The sequence below is a fragment of the Vicugna pacos genome, chromosome 32 (genome assembly GCF_048564905.1).
Source record: "Vicugna pacos chromosome 32, VicPac4, whole genome shotgun sequence".
NCBI lineage: Eukaryota > Metazoa > Chordata > Mammalia > Artiodactyla > Camelidae > Vicugna > Vicugna pacos.
Genome location: NC_133018.1, coordinates 12,998,832 through 13,026,224, shown reverse-complemented (window position 1 = coordinate 13,026,224; position 27,393 = coordinate 12,998,832). Strand labels below are relative to the sequence as shown.

Below are 27,393 nucleotides of genomic sequence, written 5' to 3'. Positions count from 1 at the left end.
TCCTACTTCCACTGACATTCATAACCATATTTTTCTGTCTTCATAGTATTTAACATGGATTAGAAAATTTTTATAGAAATAAAATTTTTATTGTTTTTAATGTGCCTCTCTCAACTAAAATGAAAGTTTTGTGAAAACAGGAACCTGTCTGTTTTTTTCACTGCTGAATTTTCAGCCCCTAAAGTAGTACCTAGCCAATCATAGGCACACAGTAAATGCTTGTAGAGTTGATAAATGCATGAGTTAAAAGCCATACAACCAGTTTGTGTTAGAGCTGAGACCATTCTAGTATCCTCTCTATTATATGATAATAGTTCTCATAAAATTTTATATTAATATGTAACATTACAAATTACAAACTTAGTATTTGATGTCACTGAATCTCTGTATCTTTGTTTATATTATGTTAGTAATGAGATCGTGTACCTTTAAAGTTGAATATTTTCACCATCAGTATACCACCTCTACCTTAATGATTTGTCACCCGGTGATAAGTCATTCAGATTATGTTCTAGCAAAACTAGTATGAAGTACTATAATGGTTTTGTTTTTGTAAATGAGATACTGAATCTACTCTGCCTGGAACAGTGGTTACACTGGATGAGTTACTTAGTGGCAAAAAACAGCTGTTTTATTATGCCCATGGATTCTGTGGGTCAGAACTTAAAATACAGCAGGAACTACTAGTTTGTGCTCCAGGATATCCTTTTGCAAGACTCCAAGGCAGGGAGTGACTATATCACTAGGGCCTGGCATCTTCTGGAGGTATCTTCACTCACGTAGCTGGTGGTTGATGCTGACTGTTGGCTGGGACCTCAGCTGTGACAGTCAGCCAGAACAACCACATGTGGCCTCTCCGTGTGGATTGCATTTCCTCACAGCAGGGTGGTTGGATTCGAAAAATGAGCATTCCAAGAGGCAGGACGTGGAGACTGCCAGTTTCTGAAGCTTTGAACCTGGAGACTGGCATAGTGTCACTTTCATCAAATTTTCGAGGCAGTCACAAAGAGCCACCTAGAGTCAGGTGAGGTGACTTATACCTCATCACTAGATAGGAAGTGTAACATTGTCACAATGTAAAAAGAACGTGTAGGATGGGATATGTTGTGCCAGCCATCTCTGGAAATAGACTGTGTCAGACTGGGTGAGCTATGCTTCGAGGACCTGTCCACCTGTATCCAGAGGCTTCGAATTAGTCACCATGGTCTTGGAACCTGTTGAGGCCAGTTTTTGAGCAGAGCATGCACTTAATACCAGCTTGGTCAACGGCCACGCTGTCTCTAGCTCTCCTCCGTGTGTAGGCAGTTCCCAGGTTGCTAGGAGCTTACCATCAGATTGAGCCTTTGTGTTAGGAGTCTTATAGGCTGGACGAGAGAGGCTCAGTATGGACTTTCTGGCAGGGTGAGTGTTGCAGAGTAAAGTGCTATGTTTTATGGATGCACTTTGAGAATTTGAAAATAAAGACTGATTGTGTAGTGAAGAAGACAGAAATATAGGAAGAAGAAGAAAATCTGTGGGGCCTACCAGAAATCGGTTCTTGTTTTGTTCAGTAGTACTAGTGGCCTCTACTAGTTGGGGGAAATTTTGCCCCATCGCTCATGTTCCTTCTTTGTCAGATCACCAAGGATTCTTCTCTGTATGTCTGTATTATCAGCAGTGAATTCCATTTACTCATGGTTTTCAAGAATTTCTAGTTTTAATTTTTCCTAATCGAAGAATTGCAACTGTGGAGCAAGTTCATTTCCCCCAGTTAGTCTATCCACCAGCCCCATCCGCCTTGTAGCCCAGGATTGGCAAGAAGTGAAATTGCAAAAAGAGCAGGCAGAAAGAAAATAACGAGAAAGAGAACTACATTTCCATGTGCAAATAGCATATTTACTTTGATTATAGGACATTTACTCCAAGTGCTAATATTGTGTAGTATCTAACATAGTATTTTAAAAGAGATTTTGTGCTTTAGACTTAGAGAAGAACATTACATTAGAGTTGCTGCAAAAATGACAAATTAATCCTCTTCCCAATAACTTGAGTACATTTGGCAGGTACCAGAGATGTGCAGTAAAATAACATGGTCATACTTAATTTGGTACCCATATTTCTAAAATGTGATTACTTTGGGATTTCGAGTATATACAGGCACACATTTATATGTATATGCATAAATATGAAGTTTTAAAAAACCAGAACCTAAAACCTAGAGTATTTCATCTTTAAGCATCTGTTGAAGTTGACAGTTCTGTAAATCAGTGCCCAGCATAATGCAGTTTATTTGATCATTTGTATATAGTATTGTAGCAGAGCTATGAATTTTTTTCTATTTTGCAGAGAGACTCAAGCACACTTATCATGTTTGTTAATGGAAGTTACCTTTCCAGGTCCCTATGCAGCCTGGTGAATAATTCAGCCACTGAATTTTTTTTTTTTTTTTTTTTTGGTGGGGATGGGTATTGGAGGGGGGAGATATAATTAGGTTTCTTTCTTTTATTATTATTATTGTTTTTTAATGGAGGTACTGGGGATTGAACCCAGGACCTTATGCATGCTAAGCTTGCACTTTACCACTGAGCTATACCCTCCCCTCCAGCCACTGAATCTTTAGATGGCCTTTTCTCTTCATAGTAATGTGTGCTTAGCTGATCTACACTATATAGATTATGTTTTAGTATTTTGTGTGTAATTTCCATGAATAAACATTCCCTTTTCCTTGTACACTCTCCCTCTCCTCCAAAATAAACAGTAAAATTGGAAGAGTGCAGTTCTAGACTATCTTCTCCAGTGATTCTCAGTGAGGATGGGGGTGGGGTGGGGGTGTTGTCACCCAAGGCACATTTAGCAGTGTTTGGATACATTTTTTGGTTATCACTACTGGAGGCAGGGTGCTATTGCCATCTAATGGGTAGAGGTTAGGGCTGATGCTAACCATCCTATAATACACAAGACAGCCTCTTACAACAAAGAACTATTTCACCCAAAATGTCAGTATTATCCAGGTTGTGAAACCTGAAAACCAAGTCCACAGATGCTTTTTCAATGTACACATGTATTTCTAGTTAACCTGGTCACAAAACTCTAATAACTATTTGAGCAATATGTATTTTTCATATGTTTTTAAGTGAAAAATGTCACTTTAAGTGTAAGATATATTTGTTCATTCATTTAGTTCTTAGCTTGCCCAGCTTTTAATTTTTTTCAAAGTGCCATAGATACTGCAGAGAGCTTACATTGTACAATGATCCACATAATATTCAACACCTACAGACTGTCAAAGAACTGCATGCAGCTACTAACTGAATGCCAGGATTGCTTGCATTGTCTGTTGTGGGACTTCTGTAGTCACTAAATTATCAGTCCCCATACAGTACATCACAGGAAGTTGGCAGATACAATGATCCATCTGTTATCACACCCATCAAGTGCATTGGCTCAGAGGGAAATGGCTGCAGATTGGAGCTCAGTGTGTGAGAGAAGTAGTGAGATTCCAAGATGCTTATCATTCTTTCCAGAAAGTCCTTTCTGGCCTTTAGAGAAGCTTGACTTGCTCATTTCTAAAACCAACTTTCAGTTTATGGTATCATTACCTTTTCATTAGTTATTTTCAGGAAAACTAGTTATGTTATCAGATTCATTTTTCTGAGAATAAGGTTTCAGAGTATCATCTCCCCTCCTCACCCAGGGAAATTCTTGGTCAGATTGTCATGGAAAATGAGCAGTGGAAAATTGAAACTGCACAATCTGGAGTTTTATTTTTGTAATAGTTGTTTTAACCTGAACTAAAGTAAAGCAAGTATAAAACATTTTTATGTTATTCCATTGTAACCAAGATTTTTTTCTTCAACTTATGTAAGTATGATCACCTTCAAAGAAGGAGGTTGTGATTTTAATAGTTGATGCGAAATGTTTAGGCAGTTTCTTGTGAGTTTAAGAAGCCTGTTTGTTTCCTGGAAAGTCTTACCTAATTATGATACCAAGATCACTTATAGTTTCTGAGATCTTTTAGACAAAAGCATTGATGCTGTGCTTAATGGCGCTTTGAAGTTTCACTGACTACCCTGGAGGTAAATGGGCATGTGCTGATGCTTCCTATCTTGTGAATAGCCTTATTTATACAGTTTCTCCCTTGGCAAGGCATAATGTCTGGTTTGGGGAGGCAAAAATCCACTTCCAAATTACTGTCTGTGTATTATATGTCTTTGACTTAATTTGAGTTCACCTTCAAAAGGGCAAAATGGTTAGTGAAAAAATTAAAAAGGACAGTGTATGTATGACTAATTGAAAGTTAGAAGAGGCCTTACTTTTTCCAGACTGAAGAATACAAAATGAATGTGAAGAGCCATTGTGTTCCAGTTTCTTCTCTATTCACCTTCATTTTTAAATATCTCTGCTGAAAATGGAATTTTTAGTAACTAGCTCAGAGTATAATACTTGGGTTATCCTTAAATAGATAAAATAAATATTTTAAATATTGTCTCCCAAATCGAGAATTTATCATTGATAAATTGATCAAGTTATACTTGATTAAAAGGAATCAACTGACTAAAATTTTTTTGAGAATCACAGAAGTTTGATGTCCATGAATAAGTCAAGAGATAAGAATAATGATATTGAAAGCGATTTTCCAGGAAGAAAATCACATAAAATTGCTAATACTTACACAGAAATGATTTTACAATATTTTTGTACAAAAAATTTTTTGGCACTCCCCTCCCCCCCCCCAGGAAAATAAGTTCCTCTGGTCTTTGTAGATGTGGCTTTAGATAACTATAGAGAGACTTTTGGCTCACTGAACATCATATAGAATGGAGCAAGTAACACATTTATATGCAGTTATATCAATGTATAGTATGAATTTAACAATTTAATGTCACTCCATAATTGTATAACTTTATTTTGTTATTCTAAATTTGATGAACATGACTGATCGTCATTAAAAATTAGAGGACATTGTGAACTTATAGTGATAAAGAGGCCTTATAATAATAACAACAACAACATGTATAGAGTTGATAACTAGAATCAGTTATGCCTAGGAAAGACCAGAAGTTAATAATTATATTTCTAAGTATTGCTTATTGGGATAGAAGTTTTATTATTTGGAGTTATCTGATTTTGGCACACAAAACTCAATAGTATTGAGACACACCTCCTTACGTAAACTGCTTTAAATTGTGATAGTTTATTGTCATTATTATAAAGCATTTTAATTTAATATAATTTAATTGATTTTCCCCCCTCAAGAATCCTTATTAGTCATTCTGATCTTGCTTATAATCATAGCTTCAAATAAGATTTTATTTTCATCACATCTTTTATTTATACTTGCTTCTCTAGAAATGTTTTTGTGCTTTAATTATGACCCTGTTTAGTTTCCATGGAAACCATATAAAATCACAATTCTGAGAATGTGTACAACTTTCCTTAAATCATCTGTAGGAAGAAAGCTAAGCCTTCTATGGAAGTGTCTGTTTTGCATAGTGTCAGAATCCTCAAACTCATACTGTACTATGCTGCTATGTCATATATAATTCCCTTGTCTGAAGAGTTGTCTTTGGGTGATAGATTGCTTTTTGTTCCACTTTGAATTTTTTTTTTTTAATTTTTTTTTGAGGCCAGTGTTTTCCTTGTGGAAAATTCTGTGTGGTATATAGTAAGCACACAACTATTGCGATTCCCCTTGTGCATATGGAGATGGTATTTTTCTGTAGGGGTAAAAGAGATAATAAGCCAACAAATAATTTCCTAGGGTCATGTGCTACACATTGCAAATGATGAGAAAGTAAATGACTAGGAAAGGGCAAGGTTACTTTGGATAAAGGGCTTTTTTGGAAAGCCTCTGAGAGGAAATGATGAATCTTTGGGTTGAGGCCTGAAGCCAGCCAGACATACAGACACAGGGAAGAGTAAGGGCAAAAGCTCTGAGCTCACTTTGTTGGAGGAACAGATAGAAGGCCAAAGCTATTGAAACTGGTAGACCCTTTGGAGATGGGAGAGATAGCTAGAGATGAGATCAGGTGGAACTTTGTAGGCCATGGTAAGGAGCTTAAATAATGGATTATTAATGCCATGTGAAGCCATTGGAGTAGAGTTTTAAGCAGAAGGATGCTATGGTGTGATTCCAGTTTTGAAAAGATCACTTAGGCTGTATCTATCATGGAGAATGGGCTCAGGATGCTAGGAGTGAAAGCAGTGAGAGCAGTTTAGAAGCTTTTGCTTCCTGATGAAGCTGGATTGTAAAAGAAACTTAACAACAGTATCTGTACTTTACAGAGTGTTGTATGTGTTGTCCAGGCAACATCTGTTTCATGTTTACTGTATTTTGTCTTTAGGCTCTTTCCTTTATTATCTGATAAACATTTTAATTGCTAAGTCATTTTTAAGGATAATATTGCCTTTGAGTATATGCATATTTTAGTTGGAGTATTCACTGTTATTTTAAGATGCAGGTACTTTAAATTTATAGCAGTCATTATAACTTTTGTTTATTCCATTATAAGATATTTGAACATGCATCTTAAAAGTTGTTATTATAGTATATATACAGTTGAACTTTTAACTTCATATTATTTCACATGTATTTTTTGTTTCTGAAACATAGTTGAAAATAAACTTTAAAGTTGTGAGCTACAATAGAGAATTATTGTACAACAGACATCTAATATATAGCTCCCAAGAAATATTACAGGCACAAAGGAAGCTTCCTGAGTTACTTCTTCACTGTCAAAATGCTCTCCTTTCCCCTTACATGATAAATGCTAATTAAAGTAATTTTTAATTGTTATACTTTATAATAGCCGATTTTAAAAACTGAAAAGGAGACTCAACACGGGCAAACACCAGATGACAAAGTAAGTATTAATACCATGTTTCCAGAAAGGTTATTTATAAGTTAATTATTCGAAAATCCAAAATACATATGCCACTCCCCTTCCCCGTGAAACACCTATGCTAACTGGTGGATAAATTCTAAGGCTAGCCTATATGAGCTGATTTAACCAGTAATGCTTAACTTTAGTGTTGAGTTGTGTACTAGGTTTTGTGATGAGAACCGGTGGGTTGGCTGGGAATTGACTCTATATTTGAAGTCCTCACAATCTGTCTTGGAAGGCTTTCCCCTATTCTAGTGCACATTGTTAGAATCACACAGTTGGAAATCTGGAAAGAATCTCATAGAAAGTGGAGATAACTGAAAGAAGCAGCAGCACCGGGGAGCATGGAGCGACCCTGGCTTTGTGGGTTCTGGTCCTGTTTACTCCTTTCCCTTTTCCAGTGGTTTGCAAACTCTTTACAAACTCTTTGCACTTATGTTTTCAAATGAACCCTCAATAGTAGAACTCCCTTATTTCTAACTGATAAAATTGCTGCCATACTAGTTGAGATGTGGTGATGGAAAGGGCCAGAGACTTGCTGGGGCTTTTCCTCAGGACATTGTGCTCCCAGGACCACAGGGAGAAAACCACTGCCCCACGTGTTACTGAGCCTACTCAGCCCTTCCCAGCTCCAGATTGTGCCCTATCCAGAATTAGTGGGTCACCGCACCCTCCAGTCAAAATGCCATTCTGGCCAAGTTTAGAAAGAAAATAGGATTGAACTCACTCACACCTCTGTATAAATAACTCATCTTCATTTCCCAAAGCACTTGCAGTTTTTGTAATTGAATCGTGTTACTGCAAACGAATCTTTTAGTGTTGAAACACATACATGGAGTAAAAACGTTGACAGTATTGGAATATTTAGGTCATTTATAAATTGTGAGTTGAAAACTGCTTAGCTTATTAAAAGTTTTAGAATAAAGACAACATCTTTCTGGATATGTTTCAATTTAAAGTTTTGAGAAGCTTTTATTGCTTTCTAATAGATAGTTTAAAAAATTTTTTTAAAGCCATAAATTAATTTTGAAGACTTGAGGGGAGAACTATACATTGTGGCTTTTAAAAGCAAAGAATAATGCTTTGTGATTCTTCTAAGAGTCAGATTAATATAATGGAAATTCATATGTAAGCCAAGTATTTTAACCTCTTTGCTAATTAAAGTAAGAATTCATTTAAACTGAATATATTAAAGTAATTTTTTATGGTGACATATTTGATATTGGGGATTAATTTTGTACTTTCAAAACAAAAGACAGGCAGGAAATGCTTATGGAGTTAGCTTGAATAGTTTTGGGGGAGCTTTTATACAGTAAATAAAGACTAAAATAAGAAAAATGAGACTTGGGGCACTCATGGAATATAAATTATATAGATGTAATCTTTTGTAGTGAGACTTGTTATTTTATTCTAGATGGTAAAATTTTCAGACATGTGTAATTATAATACAGTGTATGTCAGACTTCTCTTCGAAACACAGTGTTTCTTAAATGCATGTTAGGTTTTGGTGGTCCTCTTACAGACACATTAGGCTGTGAATTTCCTAGTTTCTAACCTGTTGTGGTAGCACAGGTCAGCAAACTCTGAAATCCAACAGCTAAAAATTGCTCAAGCATTTTGCTGTTTCACAAAAACTCATTTGCTCTGCATAACCATATTTTAAAATAGCTGTTTATTTAGCCTCAAATTTTTGTGAACCAGACCTAACCTTTTCAATTATTTGCTTATTTTTGATTCTTTACTGTTTTAACACATTTTCACATGTACAAATTGTCTTGTTAGTTTTATAGCATATTCCTAGTGTAAAATACAGTAGTGTTGTAGAAAGTTTAAAAAGATACTAACCATTTTTTTTAAAAAAAAGTTTAACTATACAGAGTCTGCTAACCTGAAAAAATACTTTTCAGTATTTTGGTTTAACATATAATCTTTCAGTTCCTGCCTAGTATATGTATTTTTCCTGTCAACTACCAAAGTTCCCATAAACAATAACACAGCAGCATAATGCATGAACCCACAAAAGACAGTAATTGTATGGGGGTGTGGAGAAGTACTTCACTTTTCAAAGTCCTGTAAGATGATTGACTTTACATGTTGTCAATATAATGTGGCTTATGATTTTTTTTTTCAGTTTAAATTAGGTCTTTTATATTTATAGTTCAAACCTTTGCTGGGTGCAGTGATTGATGGAAGCTGGGTGAAATGATAGACTAATATAAAATAATTATTCTATATTCCCATTCTTAATCAAAATTACCTTTTTTGCTGTTTTACTTTAAATAAAAAGCAGATTCTCTGTTTTGGTGTGTCATTTTTACGTAAAAGAAGATAAATTATTTTGTAATAAAAGTAAGCTAATGGAAAAGAAAAAGGGATTAATACTATTGTTGAATTTTGTAGTCTTATGGTAAAAGAAGATAGGTCAATAATAGTTACAGTTAAAATGACTGAAAAAAATTCTGTAATTTTTACTTGTAAAGAATTGGGTATATAGAGTGAGATTGGTTAATTAGGGCCTATTCTATTTGTCACGGACTGTCTAGCTCAAGTACAAGTGAGGTAACCATCAGGTCTCAAGGATATGGCACTGAGCCTCGTCTAAGAAACCTTTGTGTATGAAGTCTTCATACTAGTCGTCATCTCTCTCTCTCTCTTTTGGGCAGATGTTATTTTTGCTACATTTGCTGTTTTAACCTGTCAGTTAAAAAATAATTACTATGTCAGTATGGCTGGCGGCTCATATAGGAAAAATATGCTGTCTCTTAATCAAAGGTGATTACAGTTTTTTCCTGTCTGTAAATGTGCTTGTTGTGTAACGAGAATGCATTAGTCTCAGCCTGATGTACGAAATGAAAGGAAGCAAGAAGCAGCACCATTGTTATCACTCCAGGCGTGTCTAATGAATCGTGTTTCCATGTTCTCTCGGTCACGCTGTAGAGTGCCCTCAGCCAGGGCTAAGCCTCCTGTAAAATGCTCTTTAAGATTATTGTAGCAAGAACAGAAATGTTGGATGAGTGGGGGTGGGGAGAGAATGCCAACGAGACAGCTGCATTTCAAACAGTTACAGCTGCAAGGATTACTCACTGTAATAGCAGTGACAGACAGCTGTTTGAGCTTTAGTGTAAAAGGCAATTTGGGGACTTGCCCTGTCAGAATTTTAGTAGCAATCTGGTGTGTGTGTGTGTGTGTGTGTGTGTGTGTGTGCAAAATCAGGTTGTGTCTGAAGAGTGGAAGGAAATATTTTTAATTCTTACTGCTGTGTATGTGTGTGTGTGTGTGTGTGTGTAAAATCAGGTTGTGTCTGAAGAGTGGAAGGAAATATTTTTAATTCTTACTGCTCAACTGTGCCACGCTGAAATCATTAGTTGAGTCATCTTGATGAAAGTCTATCTTAGAGGAAGTTTATAAAATGTTTATTTTGTAGTATTGATGGATTTAAATATAAATGTTCTAACTGAATCACATACCTGGTTTTCCTCTTTTGGAGTTTAATTTTATCTTGTGGTGATTCCTGTCCTAAGAGTATTGATCTTTCTTATAATTTCTGAGCTATTTTTTAAGTATACAGCTGTTTAATAAATAATAGTAGACTTATTTTTAAAAATCTGTTTCAAATATGATATATCTTTTTAAAGGTAGTGCGTGTTCATTGAAAAGCTCTAATATACACAAAGAGGCAAAGAAGAAAATAATTATTATAGTAATCAAAGATAACTTGATTTTGATGGTTGTTCTTCTGGGCCTTTTTATACTTATGTGTATTATATGACAGTTAAGAACATATTGATAGCTTGAAAGGTTAAAAATGTAATAATTACTTTAAAATCTTTGAAAGGAGTAGCAAATGGGGGCAAGTTTAGTCCTTAGACGTCAAGTAACAGCCATTGTGCAAGAAAGATTTCTTTTTCATTGTGTAGCTATTACAGTAACATTGCAGCCTGACTGTTTTCTATAGCAATTGTCTTTTGAAGTTCTTGTTCAATTTATCTAGAAATTTAGTTTTATGGTCTCCTTCAATTGAAAGTTTAGTGGCTTTACGCAGAGTTCTATGATCCATTGAAATGCTAACTTGGGTCATGTCTCAACTGCTACAGTGCTGTGTAGAAACCGTCATTAAAATTCTGGTTATCCTGCAACTGGCAGAGAACTCATGCTGTTAGAGATTCCTTAGTTAGGCACTAGACTGGTAAAATTTAGAATCACAACTGTGATTCTGTCTGATGAATGTTATCAGTGTTGGTAGTTATTTAAAGTGGCAAGTAGGTCGAAACAAATGTAGCATTTCGATACATCTCTTCTATCCTTAATTCTTATTTGATTGGTGAATTGACACTGGGAAAGTTAAAATCCATTTCAACATAGATATGTTAAGTGATACCAAATATTCTACACCCACGAGCAATTCAAGGAAATCAGGGCTCTAAGTGGGTTAAATTTGATGTAAGTGATAAGTCCATTTAGTTATTAATGACTTCAAGTATAGATTTTACAAGGCAGTCGATGACAACGTAACTGTGATCAATCAATAGTGTTGTATGTAATTGGATTTTTGTGGGTATAATGCTATATCTCAGAATTAATGTAGCATTGTGCTACTTTGTTACTTAATTTTTTGTAAGTCAATTTTAAGAAAGTAGATACTGTAAATCAACTATACCCCATTTTTTTAAAAAAAGCAGATACTTCAACATTCTGTATATATTTATCTTTAAAGTGTTTCATTTGTTGCAAACCTTAAAATTAAATTGATAACTGTTTTCTTATTATAGTGTTTGCTTAGTGCAGTTCTTTTGTAGATTTAAGTTAAAAAACTAGTGGGCTTTATATATTGCAGATAAAGTTTGAACACAAAGGCAGTGGGAAAATTATAAATCCTAGATTCAGCGCTGCATTATCTCGAGCAGTTTGTCACTGAAATCTAACTGGAAATAATCTTCTTGTTTCATGTACCTTGCTTTAATCTATTTGTATTTCTGGAGTTTGGAGCACAATTTGATTTTCAGTAATTTTTATGACTGAATAAGGAGTGCCATCCGTGAGAGTGTACCTCCCCCTTCAGTGTTTGCAATGGCCAATGTGGTTACTGAACTCAATGTTCTGGATAATAGGTTTCATTAGTTTTGATGCCTGAGGTAAAAAAGCAGTAGGTGGGAGTAAGAAGTGTTTTTGATGTCTAGACGTTCATTTCAGCTGTTGCTGCAATGTGAAACATTAAAAGGAAATATGTATCATAGCTCAGAGGAAATATGTATTCTTTGAAAGTAATTCTGCTTTTAAACTATGTAAGACAGGGTGACCTGAATTCTAAAAGCATGAGCTTGAATTTCTTCAAGGTTTCACAATCTTAATGCTCCTCCCTACCCTATTCCATTCTCCCTCCTCCCATTTTTTCCCCTTCAAGTAAAGTATGTCAGTTTCATTTGCGGAATTGGAAGAGAGATCGTTCCAAGATCTCTGCTGGGAAACACAAAATCATTGAAGTGTATGCTGCTTTGATATTTTGCCATATTGACTTTCTTCTTCAACCTTTTATATGGTTTTTCTTTCAAAGAAGCTTATTAATTCTGCAAGAAGCCGTGCTTCTCAAAGTTGAAAGAAGTTGTATTACGATTTGTGAGGATTATGAAAAATTACTTGGGCACCAAGTAGTAATTACTGCTATTTAAAATTTCCTTTCTAAAACAGTGTCTCTCTCCCCAAAGAAAAACATTTATATAGTACGTTTGCAGTTTAAATATTTGATTATGAGTATTACTATATTAAAAATGGTTGAATAACAGCAATTTAAACAAATTTTGATTATAGCTTTTGCAATTTAAGTGAGATAACTTTAGTGCCAGAATAGTTTTTAAGTAGGCAGCTGTGGTAGTACTTAGTTTTATTTTTCAGTTTCAGTCTGGCTATAATAGACCACAGAATGTTTTAACTTAGATATTCTTTATTTTGGTTGATTTTTCCAGTGTATTGTACATACATTTTAATTCTCTTGATGCCCCACCCCCAGAGTATTAATAAAGTTTTAGAGAAATTCTTCCATTATATGTAAGTTGATTTACAAATATATAGAGATAGCCTTCTTGCTAATTTATATTCTTAAGGAGTTAAGAAGCATTTAAGTTGAAACTTGAAAGATCGAAAGAATTAGAGGCTTTTTTTTTTTTAAGATGAAGACAGTGTACCCTGGGAGATTATAGGTTTCATAAAGATAGGGCCCAACACCTGCTGACCTTCTTGTAAAATTCTTAGCAGCTGCTTTACTTCTCAGTCCACCTTGGAAGGGAGATAGAGAATTAAACAATAAATGCATCTTATTTCATTGATAGAAAACAACCTAGATTAACTACTTTCTGGCTGGTTCTCATACCCCTGCTTCTCCAATGCTTTCTGAAGAATCTCAATATCAAGCAAGTGAAATGTTGGTTTAAACTTTACCTTGGGAAGAGTGTCTCAGATAAATTAGCTTAAAAAGGAGTTACATGATTTTTTTGACTTTACTATGGAGTTGTACAAATAGATTGCAGAAGCAATTTCAGTTTTGTTTAAACTTTGAAAAGATTATGTGCAGCTATTTAGAAAACAATAATTTAAGGGACAAATTGTGGATCCAAGGGGAAGTTGAGCTGAAGTGTCAAAGATTGCCTTTCTAGGCAATACTAAGAATAAAAGAAGGAGTAGGGTGGATTGGGTTAACAACAGAAACCTTAGGGAGAAGTGTGATGTAATGGAAAGAGCATGTTGTGTTAAAGTTAGAAAACGTGGCTTTGAATCCCATCTCTGCTGCTAACCCTCTTTATTAGATACAAGGTGATTTTAGATTGAAGCTAATTCCAGTGAAGTTTGAAAGGTATGTGCACACATAATAACAAGTCAACTCAAAAACATGTTTATGACTATCTGAAATGTCCTGGTCAGTGCAGTTATGAAAATAAATTGCTTCCCCTTGAGGAGTATAATTAATAGAATAATTTGTATATGTACTGTTTGTAAAAGTAGATATAAAATTCATTTGATGTTGTTAGCTGTTGAGTATGACTACATTTAACGCTAATAAATACATTTTTTAATGTATTAGTTATGTGACCTTGGGCAAGTTTAAGAATTTTAAGCCTTAGTTTTCTTGTTTATAAAATGGAGATTAGAATAAACTGCCTGTATTGATCAGAGTTCTCAGTTGCAGACTAAAAAGAAGTTGATTAAGAGAATATCGAGTGTTCACTTGTAGGATCAGTGCCTCAAAACTGGTTTGGTGAGAAAACTGGTGCTGTTACCACCGAGCACTGGATCCTGCAGTACTTCTTGCTACTTCAACATCAGGAAACTTGATCTTGTGGCCTCTGTTTTTAGTGCTGACAGAAAGATCTCTCCATTTCACTGCTTTTTGTGTCACTAGATCCAGACTCAAAAGTGTGGTGCAGGAGCATCAGTAGAGTTTAGGTTATATATCCTTGTCCCTATTGCAGGAGAATCAGTATTTTCAGTTCCTGTTAGGGATGATTGACCATCTTTGTCCCCAACCAGAACTTATGAAATAGGCAATTCCCAGTGTTGGAAGAAGTCAGATACTGAGTGGCTAAAGTGAGTATCACATGCTCTGCTCTGTCTCATAGTGTTGTGATGTAAAGCAGCCCCCCCCCCCATTTGTACATAGTACTTGATTGAAACTTGGTATATAGAATAAAGCCTCAGAAAATGAGAAAGATTGTTTTCTGGATAGAAAACTCATCCTGATTGTAAGCTATTTTATTCTTATTATTATTTTAAAATAAAAGACATTTAGTCTTCAATAGCTGTTATGCAAATGATTCAAAGTAATTTTCCTTCTCAATGGTTTTCAAAGTCTCCATTTGCTTTTTGAGAGCATTCCTAATTTCTGGCCCGGGGCTTGAGATATAATACAGCCAAGAAGTATTGGCCAGTGAATGTTGGCCAAATATCTATTATTACATTCCAAAAATACCATTCTGGATTTAACTTACTTAGACATTCATTGAAACATATATCACTCTTGGAATTTTGTATGAAAAATAGTAAGAAATAAAGTATGATCTGACTGTTACTTTCCACAAGTTTATTTGCTATATATAGACAGTAATTAAAAGAGTTAGCATGTTAATGCCTTAACCTTAAGTTTGTGGTTTAAATTGATAGTGATTATTATAGTGGTTAATCTTTGATCACAGTTGTTTGAGGCTTGTTATTTGGCCTGTTATTCTATTTTAAAGTGTGTTTGAAGATGCTAATTATAAAAGTTTTTTTAAAATGTACAGAATACATGTCACCAACTTGGAAGAAAATCTTGGAAAGAATAAGACACTTGTTTCACAAATGCTGCATCACCAGTACTCTTCATGGCACAAAAGACTATTATGTAGAAAAAATTGAAACTGGTGACTGAGTTGAAGAGTAATTAAGAAGAGTTGGACTTCAAAAGTTGATATAGTTTTAAGAACTTTAAACTTACATTAGGAAAGAAAAGCAAATTAATATGAGATGTTCCTTTTACTGAAATGTTAGCTTTCTTTCTCACTCAAGAAAAGCTCTACCCAAAAGATAAATGTATGTGAATAGAGATTCATGACTCCTTTAGAGGATTGTAGAAAAATTTTGGATGTTTGTCTTGAATAGAGATAATCCATTGCTAGCAGGAATGTTTGTTTATTTCCTGTGCTTTATTTCTGTATCTCTAGCTATACATAATATAAAATGTCTCTGACAGAGGTTAATTTGGAAAAATTTGCTAATTCATGATTGGCCACATAGACAGGAAGGTAAAAAAAAAACTACCTGACATCCTAAGAAAAAAATATTTATCCAGTGTTAGCATTTTAGAAATTCCTGTTGATAAAGCTCTTGAATGTTATTACACTTTTTTGAATTCTAATTGGAGAGTATGGAGATGCATTTTGAGATGTCAGTTGGTGTGGTAAATGCATTAAAAATGCGTTGTGGATTTAACATGTATCTAAATTCTTTGTCAAAATTTTCTCTTGTGAATGCTTTTGTCCAGGCAATAGCTAAAAGGGAGAGGAAATTTTCTTTTGCAAATGTTTGCATCCTTTCGATTTTTTGCTATGTTGAAATGAACTATATAATTTAGAAGAAAAAAACTATTTTCTCTAGGGTGTTTTATACTTTTTACATATGAAAAGAACATTAGGAATGCAGGAGGCGTTGTTAATCTGTTGGATTCTCTTGTGTTTGAGTTACTTGTGGCTTAATGTTACAGCATATTTCAAAGGCAAATATGATACTTCCCAAAATGTCAAACATCAGTGGAACTATAAGTTCAGGAAATAAATTTGAGGTTATATTTAGATTTAATTTTCTCACAATCTCCCTAAAATTATGTCCTTAAAATCCTGTTCAGATACTGTTTTTAAAACATTTAAATAAATTTGTGTAATGTCATTTTGGGGTGTTTTTTCATTTTGATTTTCTCTCTGAAATACCTATGATAACCTTTGTATTAATTTGTGTCATTTTGTTACTTTAAATAGAACTTTAACAAAATTATTCCTGGTGACACTTTTAGGTAGAAAGATTAATTTGAGAATTTTGAGTGATTTCAAACTTTGAAGAAGCAGCTTGAAAGACCTTATGAGAGGGGGATGCCTGTATTTCAATGACGTTAAAATTAAAACACATCATTCCCTTCTGTATATAAATATTTTATATCTTTGGGCAAGAATTTAATGTATTTTCTTTGTTTCAGTGTGAATTAATCTACTTAAATTAGCTCATTAACTTTGCTTTAGTAAAATGTTTTAAAAGCTTCTTTTATTTTTATTTGGATTTCCTGCTCACTGGTCCATTTTTTGTTTTGTTTTGTTTTCAGTTGTGGAAGAAGGACTCTGGGAAAATGGCCTTTCCTATGAATGCCGGACGCTGCTCTTCAAAGCAATCCACAATCTGTTAGAAAGGTAAGAGAAGGAACAGCATCACAGTGGTTTTGAGACACACAAGAATAATGCTAGATACTCGGAGGGTTTCCTGTAATTCTCAAAACACTTTCACATACAACTTTATAAAAATAAAATTATGTAAATCTGATTTCTTTTTATATTGATTTAATTTCAGACTTAAGAGAATTTTCAGGACTAGCACAGAGAACTCCATATATCCCTTTACACAGATTCACTAACAGTTTTTCTTTTGTCCAGTTTGCTTTATAATTTGTGTAATTCCTCACTCTCTCACTCATCCTACCTTCTCCCCCACAGCTTGTGTCATGCGTGTGCGCATGCATGCACGTGGTTAAGTTTATTCCCTGAACTGCTTGAGAGTAATTTGCACACTTGAGATTCTTCTCTTTTTATGACTGCAAAGTATTTCCTAAGGACAAGCACATCCTCTCATATAAGCCCAGTAAAATTATGAGAATTAGGAAATGGAACACTGATAAAATGCCATTATCCAGTCCGCAGTTCAACTCAGATGTTACCTGTTGTCGTTATGTTCTTTTTAGCTTAACCACTCCCCCACCCCATCCCCAAGATCAGTCTGTGATCATACATTATATTTAGTTCTCATGTCTCTTTAAATCTACAAGAGTTCCTTAACCTTTTTCTTTCTTGACATTGACATTTTGGATGAGTTCAGGCCATATGCTTTACATAATGCCCCTCAATTTGAGATCGTTTCATCATGATTGGATTCAAGTTTTGCTTTTTTAGTAGGAATATTATAGGTGTCCTTCTCAGTGTTAATTCTGTTTGTTAATTCTGTCTTTGTAATTAATAATCTTCAGCCAGATCTGATGACATTTGTAATTATCCACCTTGTTGTCAGATTTTGAATCACTTGTTTTATCCTCTGTTGGTAGTCTTTGTCTATATTAGTTATTGCAATCTTAATTTTCAAATATCACCATTCCTTCTATTTTTATTAGTTGGCATTCTTTTGTGAGGAAGAGCTTTTCATTTTCCCCCATGTGTCTGTATGTATGTATTTGTTTAACTTCCCTTACTCTTTCTTTATAAATTTGGGGAAAAGGGACTCCTGTTTTACCCAAGGAATTATAATTTATTGCTGTCATTTATTTTGATGCATAAATTCTTCTAGCTTTGGCTGGGGGAAGGCACTTTCTGATGGCTCCTGTGGTTTTTTGACCTGTCCTCATCATGTTTGAGTGCCTCTTCACTTCCTGGGATGACAATATGTCCCAGGTTCTGGATGGTGCTTTAAGGGGAGAAATAGATGAGAAACAATGGATTATTTAAGAATTTCGATGGGAAGAACTTTTTTTACTTCTCTTCCTCAGTTTTTATATAATCCTCTTGTGTGATCAAAAGGACACCTTTGAAAGGACATTCTAGTACCATTAAGTTTTTTTTTTAATCTATTAAAATTATTTTATTTATTTTTTTGTGGGGGCAGTTAATTAGGTTTATTTATCTATTTTAATGGAGTACTAGGAATTGAACCCAGGACCTCGCGCATGCTAAGCAGGCACTCGGCCGCTGAGCCATAACCTACCCCCAAGTTCTTATCCAAGTTGTTATTTAGGGTAGCATCACTACAGTATCACCGTTTAGGATTCTCAAGTTAGAGTTGATTAGTTGTCATAATTTAAGTCAGTCAAAAAGATTTTTCCCACCAAATTTCTTTTTCATTCTGAATGTTTGTTTCTAATTCTATGATTTGGAGCAGACTTAGAGGCTGTTAGCAAAGCAGTATAATTTAGAAGCATTGATTTTAAGAGTTGAATACTCTTAAATATTTCAAATATTTGGTAATTCTCTGTCTCTTTACAAAACAAAACAAAACAAAACACAAGGTTACACAAAATTCCCTTCAGGAAAATGTGGATAATTTACTACTTCCATAATCCTATGCCAGAATAAAGCTCTTTAACCTTTAAACACAGTCCTTTTTACATAAATTTTTAATGTATATGGAACAAAGTACATATTTTTAAAAATTGTAACTAACTGTAATGTTTTTATATTATAATTTATTCTTTTCAGAAAAAATATTGATGAATTTGTGATTAAATTGTATTTTTTTTTTAGTATTTTGTATTTTAAGTGATACCATGTTTCTTTTTGGGGAGAAAATTAGAAAAACAGGGAAACTAGGAGAAAAAAAGAAATGCAGATTATTTTGTGCTCATGCATTTATAATTTGTGATAGAAACTGTATTCTAGGTCTAGTTGAATTATTATTTCACAAGAAACTTAACTGTGTCATATTGAGTATGTCATGCAATAACGCTTGAGGTAGTTCTAAAGAACTTTGGGTTAGACCTCAGTTTGATTTCAGGGTCTGTTACTTGGGCAGTTACCCTAACCGCACTGAGGTGTAGTTGATGCCCTTGAAGTAGAGGATACTATGCATTTTGAGTTTTTGTTAGATGATGTATATGATGCATGCCATGTAATACTTGACCTATTGTTAATATTCAGTAGTTATTAATTCCCATTTCCCATTTATTGTTTTATATATTTTGATTTGAATTCTATAAGAATTTATTTTGAAACAAATAAAACAGTGTTTCTTTAGAAAAGAAGAATTAAGCTATTTGGCAACCTTCCTACAATTAGAATGAGAGAGTTGAGATTCTTTTGAAAAATTGTAATAATTCTTTTGTTCTTTAAAATAATGTCCTCTTTTCATCAAACTTTAAGTAATTGTGTTCTATGAACAAAAATTACCCTATTCATGAGGCATGGAAGCATTTTACATGGTTGTTTTGAGCAAAATATAAAGATATGTATTCATTGTCAACAGAAACTGGGTTTGGCTCATATGTGCTGGCCCCTTTGTTCTTCTCATTGTTTAGACAACTTACTGTAGCTTACCTGTTTACAACCTAAATTTATTGAAATACAGTTTACTGTCTTATCCTTGACACTTTTCTGTTATGTCTTTCCATTTCTATTTAGATAAGATTGACTTGGTTTCCCAGTTTGGATGTTTTGAATTTCTAGCATGAAAGCCAGAATTGAGGTTACTGAAATACATCATCGAGGAATATATCACTTGAAGGTGTCAGTGCTTCCTAAACCACTTTTTTCCCTTTCATTTGCATATGAACAAAGCCTGTACAATTGATTTATTATTTCTGCTTTTAATTTTTTTGAGCATACAAATTTGTTTCGTTAAAAAGGTATTCCATTAACTGTTCTGAGACCCTCTCACTTGCAGCTCAGCAGTAGTCATATGAATTGATCTTCTTTACAAAAGGTGGTGGTTGCTAGTGTGTGCAGAATGATGGGTCACTGCAGAGGTTTATTAATATTTCATTTACTCATTTCTGCAATACTTTTTTAGTATCTGCATACAGTATGTTGTATACATCTGGCTAGTGTTATCTGACCGTTAAAAGAAAAGTAAACCAAAGCACCTCTCTGCTGCCTACCTAAGTATTTTCAAGGTGTCAGACAGAAGCTGACATTATCTGGCTTTAATTTTACGTATCTTTATGGGGGCGCACATTTCTAGACGTCCGTTTCTTCCCTACTTGCAGAGATGAGATATTTTGGGTCTTGACTGCCAATTATGTAACTATATGATGTGGAAAAATGACTTAAGTTTGCTGAGCCCCTGTTCATTACCTCTAAAATGGTGAAGGATTGTCTTTCTCAGCTTAGTACCTTTCTCATTGTGAAGGCTCAGTAAATGGCTAACATCTGTTAATATTAGCTAACCAGAAGTATTGATGTTACTATTTCCAGGGTTGGGCACAACAGTAAAAGTCAGTTAGTCTGTTTACCCAGCTAATTCTGGAATCCCATTCTGTAATATCCTTTTTAATGTGATGATCCATCCTTCCCTTGACTACTTCTGATTCTGTGAGCACAGCTTCCTTATCTTAATTCTGTTCACTGGGGGTCATATATAATTTATCTAATTCTACTTCCATGTGGTAGCCTGTTTATTATGTTGGTCTCCTGAGTTATTTATTTTTCTTTGTTTGTGTTTCTTATCATATATTATTGACTCCTCTCCCCCTTCCTCCAAACTTCCAGAAATCCCTCTAGTCAGTCCAATTCTCTTCATTTTGATCAACACTGGCCTACTTAAGACATTGTAAGTATTTCATGAAGTATTGCAGTTAATCAATCAGGTTAGGCTCAGTTATGCTGCAGTAACAAAAGACCGGAAAGATCTTACTTCTGGCAGTTGAGGTGTATTTCTTGGTCATGCTGCCTGTCCATTGTGAGTCATTTACTACAGCATTGCTCTAGCCACTTCCCTCCAGGCAGGAATTATGCTGTGGGGGACCCCCTGTCAAAGACTTGTTGGGCTCCTGGTAGAGAGCAAAGAGCAGTGGCAAAATATGTAATAGCCCGTTGAAGCCTCTGTTCAGAAGTGGTGTATTTCATTAACCAAGACATTTACCACCAAGCTTTTAAAGTCAAATGGACAGGAAAGTAGTATTCATCAGTGGGAGGTATGGAAGTCACATGGCCAAGCTTGATGTCAGGGTAGGATAGCACATATTTGGGAAAAAGATATAATCTACCATACTTCTTAATTGAAGTCTTCTTTCTCCTAATAATCTACCCTTCAAACTGGTGCTGGTTATATTACTCAAACAGATATGTTTCTATAATACAACTATAGTGTATTAATACATGTCTTTAAAAGCTTTGAGCCCTATTGGCTTCTTTTGGTATTCTTCACTTGTGATTTCTGAGTCTGAATTTCAGTGTCTGAAAATGTGTGGGCCCTCTAAGTTTTATGGTTTTAGGCTCATACTATCATGCTTATCTTTCCTCTCTTTTGAGAAAGTAATGTGCTTCCTATTAATGATTGATTATCTGTTTTTGGCAAAATGCTCAGAATAATAAAATACCATTAATTTGGTTTTTTACTTTTAATAGAATCTGCTAATTTGACTTGACTCTTCTCTCCTCCCACCCTGCTATCCCCCTTTTGCCCCCTCCTTTTAAAAAATAATGCACTAGTTCAGATTGATCTTTATCAGTCTTCGTAATTTAGTAGGATTCTGTATGTACTTACAATGAGCTTCTCGAAGGTTACATTTCATATTTTAAGTTCAGGTTGTCTCATCCTCTTCACTAACAGAAAAGTACCTTAGCTGTGAATGGATTTTGGAAAACAGAAACCTGCAATCCTTTTTCAGGAGTGTCTTCATTTGGCACTTTCTAATACACTTTTAAGACTATTATGTTATTATTTGTATAGTGTTCATGATACACCATATCTTCTCACCTATCTCTATCTAAATGAAGCAAAAGTGGATTGAAAAGCTTTTTTAAAAATCCAGGAAACGTGTGCAGTGCATATCACCTAGGGATTCATTGTTGCCTCAGTGATTTGCACCACAAATGGGACTTGTGAAAATCTTGCTTTTGTAGCTTTACAGAAACACTTAAAATGTCTGGCGTATTGCTGTCAAATCGGCATTATGTATGGTACTATACTTTAACTTTCTTAAGTTTTTAGAATTAAACACAGCTTATTTTGATGGGAGGATTTTTCCCCCCTCTAAAATGCAGACCATTGCTTTTTACACAATGGAAGATTACATGGGTCTTTTGAAACTGTTATGCTCTGTCCTGTCCATGCTTACTTAGGGAGACTTTAATCTGTGGGTATTTGACAGTTATAAAACATAATGGCTCTTCAGAGTAGTCCACTGGTGCTGCTTTCCTAATGGATTGTCAGCATATTCACCCCATGGTAGTTTATAACACAGCTGTAAAATTGCCTTTGGCCTGGAGCTTCTTGGTTTGCCAAGAGTTGGTGTTTAGAGTGAAGATACTCATTTGGAAAAGTAGAGTAAAAATAACATGGAGAAAATTGGGATTTTAATTGTGATAACAGTAACATTATATTTGTAAATTACTAGCTTTCAGTGCCCTGTGGTCTTGTGATCCACTGGAGATGATTATCAAAGGGCAAATGAACAATGTCCTTAGATGTAGTGGTTCAAGGATTTCAAAATTATAAATCTGTTCACTAGAGTGTAGTGTTTGTACAGCCTTAGTTGAAGAAATGATGATATACCATTGCAACATGAGGGTCCCTGGGTAAATAATGTGATAAGAGGGGCAGGAAATGAATAGTTAGTAAATTCCCATTTCATTGAATTGCAACAGTGTGTACTTTTCCAAAGGAAGTAGAAAAATGAGCGTTTAGATCTAAGGGGCTTATGCGTTAAAGGAAGAGATGCTACAAATGTTACTGACAAGTGAATGAGAGCATGTATCTAATTGTAAATGTCTAGAGAAACATGTACACACTAAGAGTGATCACTTTAATGTTTTTAGGACTAGGAAAGGATTAAGACTTCACTTTTTTATTTTAAATATATATATTTTATTTATTTATTTATTTATTTATTTATTTATTTATTTATTTATTTATTTATTTATTTATTTATTTATTTATTTATTGTTAGAGGATGATTAGACACAAAATGTTTGAAATTAGAGGAGCTATGTGGTTCTTTGAAATTGCATTAAAATGGATGTTTCAGGTGAGGCTAGTCCTACAAAAGCGCTTAGCCTTACAGAAATTTTGGAAAGGGTGGAAATAATAGGAATTAGTTGGCCAGAGGTGACAGCATCCACTATAGGACACAGTAGGAACCCAAAGTAATGAAGGTAGAAGGGATCAGTTGAAAAAGGCTTCTTCAGCCTTAAATTATATGGATTTCTTTTATTTGTCTGGGAATTAGGAGCACTGCAGTTTCTAGGGAGGAGACTTGTTTGCATACCTGTTTGGTGTACGTTAGGGTTGGTGAGGTCTTCACGTGTGATGCAGGTGAGGGTATTCTGGTATGAAGTTATATAAAATGCAGTCTAAGCATCTCTGTAGTTAGATGATAACACTAACTTGCAGTTTAGTTGATGGTGTGGTAGAGAAAAACTATCCTTGGACCTTTTCATCTAGAAAACTGTCATACCTCTATAGTTTGAGGGGCACAGAAGGAGCCAGAGCTGGTGGTGGCTCCCTTCTAAACCTCCCAATGGTTCCATCTGAGACACGGTGTGCTGGCTGAGGCTGTGGCTGCTCCTGTGGCTCTTGTAATCTTACATCAAGTCTGCTCCTGGCTTTGGGATTAGAGAGTAAGCTTTACCAGCTTCAGAGTCAAGTTGTTCTTGTACTTAATTATTTAGAGCCATTAGGCACGACACAGAAATGTTATGTATACACACACGTACACATACATACAGCCTAATTTCTTTTTTACATTTCAGCAGCTATTTCTTTTCTTCTTGAAACAGTGATTTTTGGGTAACAGTAGAGGGCTTGGAATTATTTCTAAAGAGAAATAGTTTACAAAAACTTTGCTTTAAGAACATTTTATAAATCTGAGTGTATATGTGTGTGTATGTGTGTATATATATATATATATATATGTATTTAACACTATGATGTTGTTTTGAAGCAGTTTTTGGCAGATGAAGTATGTCTGCTAGGTTTATATATTTGCCAATAAAATAAAGGTTGATAGAGTATAAAAGGGGGAAATTATATTTCTGATGTTCTGTAGATTTTATACCTTAACATTATCTCTCTTAAGAAGAGTTGCTTCATTCAATTCTTCAAGTATAATTAAAACAAATGGGCAGCTGCTGGGCTTTCTAAACATTATTTAGCACTTATATGATTTCCCACATGTTGAATATCTACTATGGTTTTAGTCTGGAGTATGTGGTGATGGACTATAAAGAAATGAAATACTTTTTTTTTCTTTCAGACATTGATTTTCTCACTAGTAGGAACATACACACACAAGAAAATTCAAATAACAATATGAGGCTGCTCATATTAGTGGTTACAAACAAGAAGAGTAACAGTATTTTATTGTGAATAGTAAAACACTCGGTGCATAGCATTTATTTCTCAGATATTTATTGAGCACCTGCTAGTGCAGAGCAGAACATAAAACATATTGCATAATAGGCACTTAAATATTTGTTGAGTATTGCCAGTAAATAAGATAGATAACTGTATCTGCCCCCAAATTGCCCATAGTTTCTTGGGAGAAAAGAGTCACAGAAATGAATCATTACCACTCAGTGGTGAAAGTGCTGATCTGTAGATTAGAGTGCCGTGCAGGCTGATCTGGGACAGGAAAGATGAACAGAATTACATCAGAGGAGGAAGGGCTAGAGTGCGATGAGGAAGGGATTCCAGGCCAAAGCAGGGTCAGTAGCAATTAATGGGAGTATTTGGTAAAGAAGTTTTTACTCTAGGATCTGCTTCAGGGAGTTCACTAAACCTATGGATTTATACGCAGTACTTTGCTTTTCCATGCCTTTTTAGGAGAGTTTATAATAACTTTCATTAAATTTCTTTCTTTTTCTTTCCTTTCCTTTTCCATAAAGTCATGACCCCCAAAGACTGAGAACCAAGGACTTATTAATATCTCAATATATTGTCTGCTACTGAGTCAAGTCAACACAGTCCCAGTTTTCAGTCAGGTGGTGGAATTGTCTTTCTTAGCAAAGGCACACCCTGTCTTCTCTCATTTTCTCCCGTAACTTAAAGTACAAAACACCAGATGGAAATGCTTTCTGTACTGCTCATTAGTCTTGGAGGAGCTACGTGTATCTGTATCTCTGTCTGTGTGTGTGTGAGGGAGGAAGGGACAAGTTTGTTTTTGGACCAGCCATAGTTGAGATGGAGGAGTGTAAAAATCGGTAGTGATAATTGCTGTGTTCTTTTTACTTGTTTCTTGAGTAAAAAGAAACTTTGCCCTCATACTTAGCCATCCTTGCATCTAACTCAGCAATTATATAATTCTCTATTGAGCTGGGGGTCAGGGTAGAGAAAGGGAGCACAGTATTCAGTATCTTCACTAATTTGGTCCCAACCTCCTCTGAGGTACTTGGTGACTCCAACTTTCTGCCTCATCACTGCTAACGGCATGACTTGTGACGGCTCCCTTATGCAGAGTTAGGTCAGTTGCAAATCCAAAGCTTTGTGAAAGCAGTGCTTCATCCAAAGCAGTTATGTGTTCTCATGGTTTCTTTTCAGTGTGAGAGAAATCACTGATCACATAGAAACTGATTAGCAGTTGAAAATCGCATAAGTCATTTATGACTCTCATTTGGAACCAGATGGTTTTGGATTGAAGGATCAGTAGTTTCTACGGCTGTTTTGTGTATTAGTGATAATAACCTTTTGTAGACATTGTCTGACAAAGAAATATGACCTGTAGTGAGAACTCCAGGAGATATGTTAGCACGGAGAGTTAGATTCTCAGCGTTTCCGTTAGCTTTTTGCCTTTTGCCTTTGTCCTTGAGTGATCTTCACTGTGTGCTGCTCCACCCCAGTCCGTCATTTGTTCTGGAATGAAATCAGTAAATAGAATTTGTGGCTTTTACATCATAGAAGGGCGAGGGTTTTGAAAGAAACTTTATGTATTATCCTCTTTAATGAGACATTTTATCTGTTTTTTCTTTCATATTGTACTGTCTAACCCTTGGATTTTTTTCTATCCTTAAACTGTAAATTCATGTTTTCTGTTACTGAATAAATGATTCTTTTTAATTCTGACCTTCAAGACTTATATGAGAGAATGAATATGTTATTTAAAAGTGGTATTTATTAAGTGAGGATGTGTGTCAGTAGAAGACAGTGTTTAGTATTTGATGTGATTCTGTATTTATTACATGCTCTGTTGCTTTCATTCTAAGCATTATTGATTTTAAGATTCACCTTCAATTTAATAACAGCTTTGGAAAATAAAGAAACATTAAATAGACCCATCAATTACAAGATACATATGGACTTTAAAAATGAGTAAGGAATTGAGAAAATGAGACAGCATCAGAATCAGTACTCTGTAATAGTTAAATGTCCTGACTCTGATGAGATATACCTGGGCTTGATCCCAGCTCTGCTGCTGATTAGCTGTGTGACCTTGTCTAGGTGACATTCTCACTGTACCCCAGCTTCTTCATATATAAAAATTGACATTGTACATCTGTCTTATATAATTGTTACAATAATTAAGTGATATACTGCGCCTGGTAATCAGATGTGGTGGTATAGAAGTGGTTCTGGTAATAGTTGTTGGTAGTATTATTGGAGGAAGGAAACAGATTATAAAAGCTACAGTTTTTCAGAGGAAGTATCTATAGGCAGTCTAGCTAAAAAAATACAATACAATTAAGTCTTCTAACTAGGGAATAATCTGTGGAGTTTTTATTTTTCAGTTTTGCTTCTTGAGCACTTCCACCTTACTGGATATTCCATATTTTCTATTCTAACTTTAATGGAGTCACATAGTCTTTAAACCCTATAAAGCAAATTAACGTATAATTTCAGGAAAACAGATGGGGTTTGAAAATGATTTTTTACATTGTGAACAAGGAAAATTGTTGCAGAAATTCATTTGCAAAATAAAAGAAGTTGAAGCCAGTGACTTTTTGATGCAGCAGTGCTCCAGATTAGCTCTGCCCACAGGGAGTGACATTGTGGTCAGCCGAACTGTTGCCATTTACTAACCCATCTAATCTGTAATGAGTTGATTGAAGGCTTGAATTGTTTCCATCCTCCTTGACAGAGTGGTAATTACACAGGCAAAAGCCACGTGCAGAAT

At 34.8% G+C, this 27,393-nt stretch overlaps 1 protein-coding gene across 2 annotated transcripts in view; it reads left to right on the top strand.

The window, feature by feature from the left end:
• MED13L (mediator complex subunit 13L) overlaps positions 1-27,393 on the top strand; it is a 252,919-nt gene that overhangs the window by 112,080 nt on the left and 113,446 nt on the right. For both annotated transcript variants that reach the window (XM_072953229.1, XM_072953230.1), the window contains exon 3: positions 16,699-16,783. In XM_072953229.1, coding sequence (XP_072809330.1) covers positions 16,699-16,783 — 85 coding nt within the window. The remainder of the gene's footprint in view (positions 1-16,698; positions 16,784-27,393) is intronic.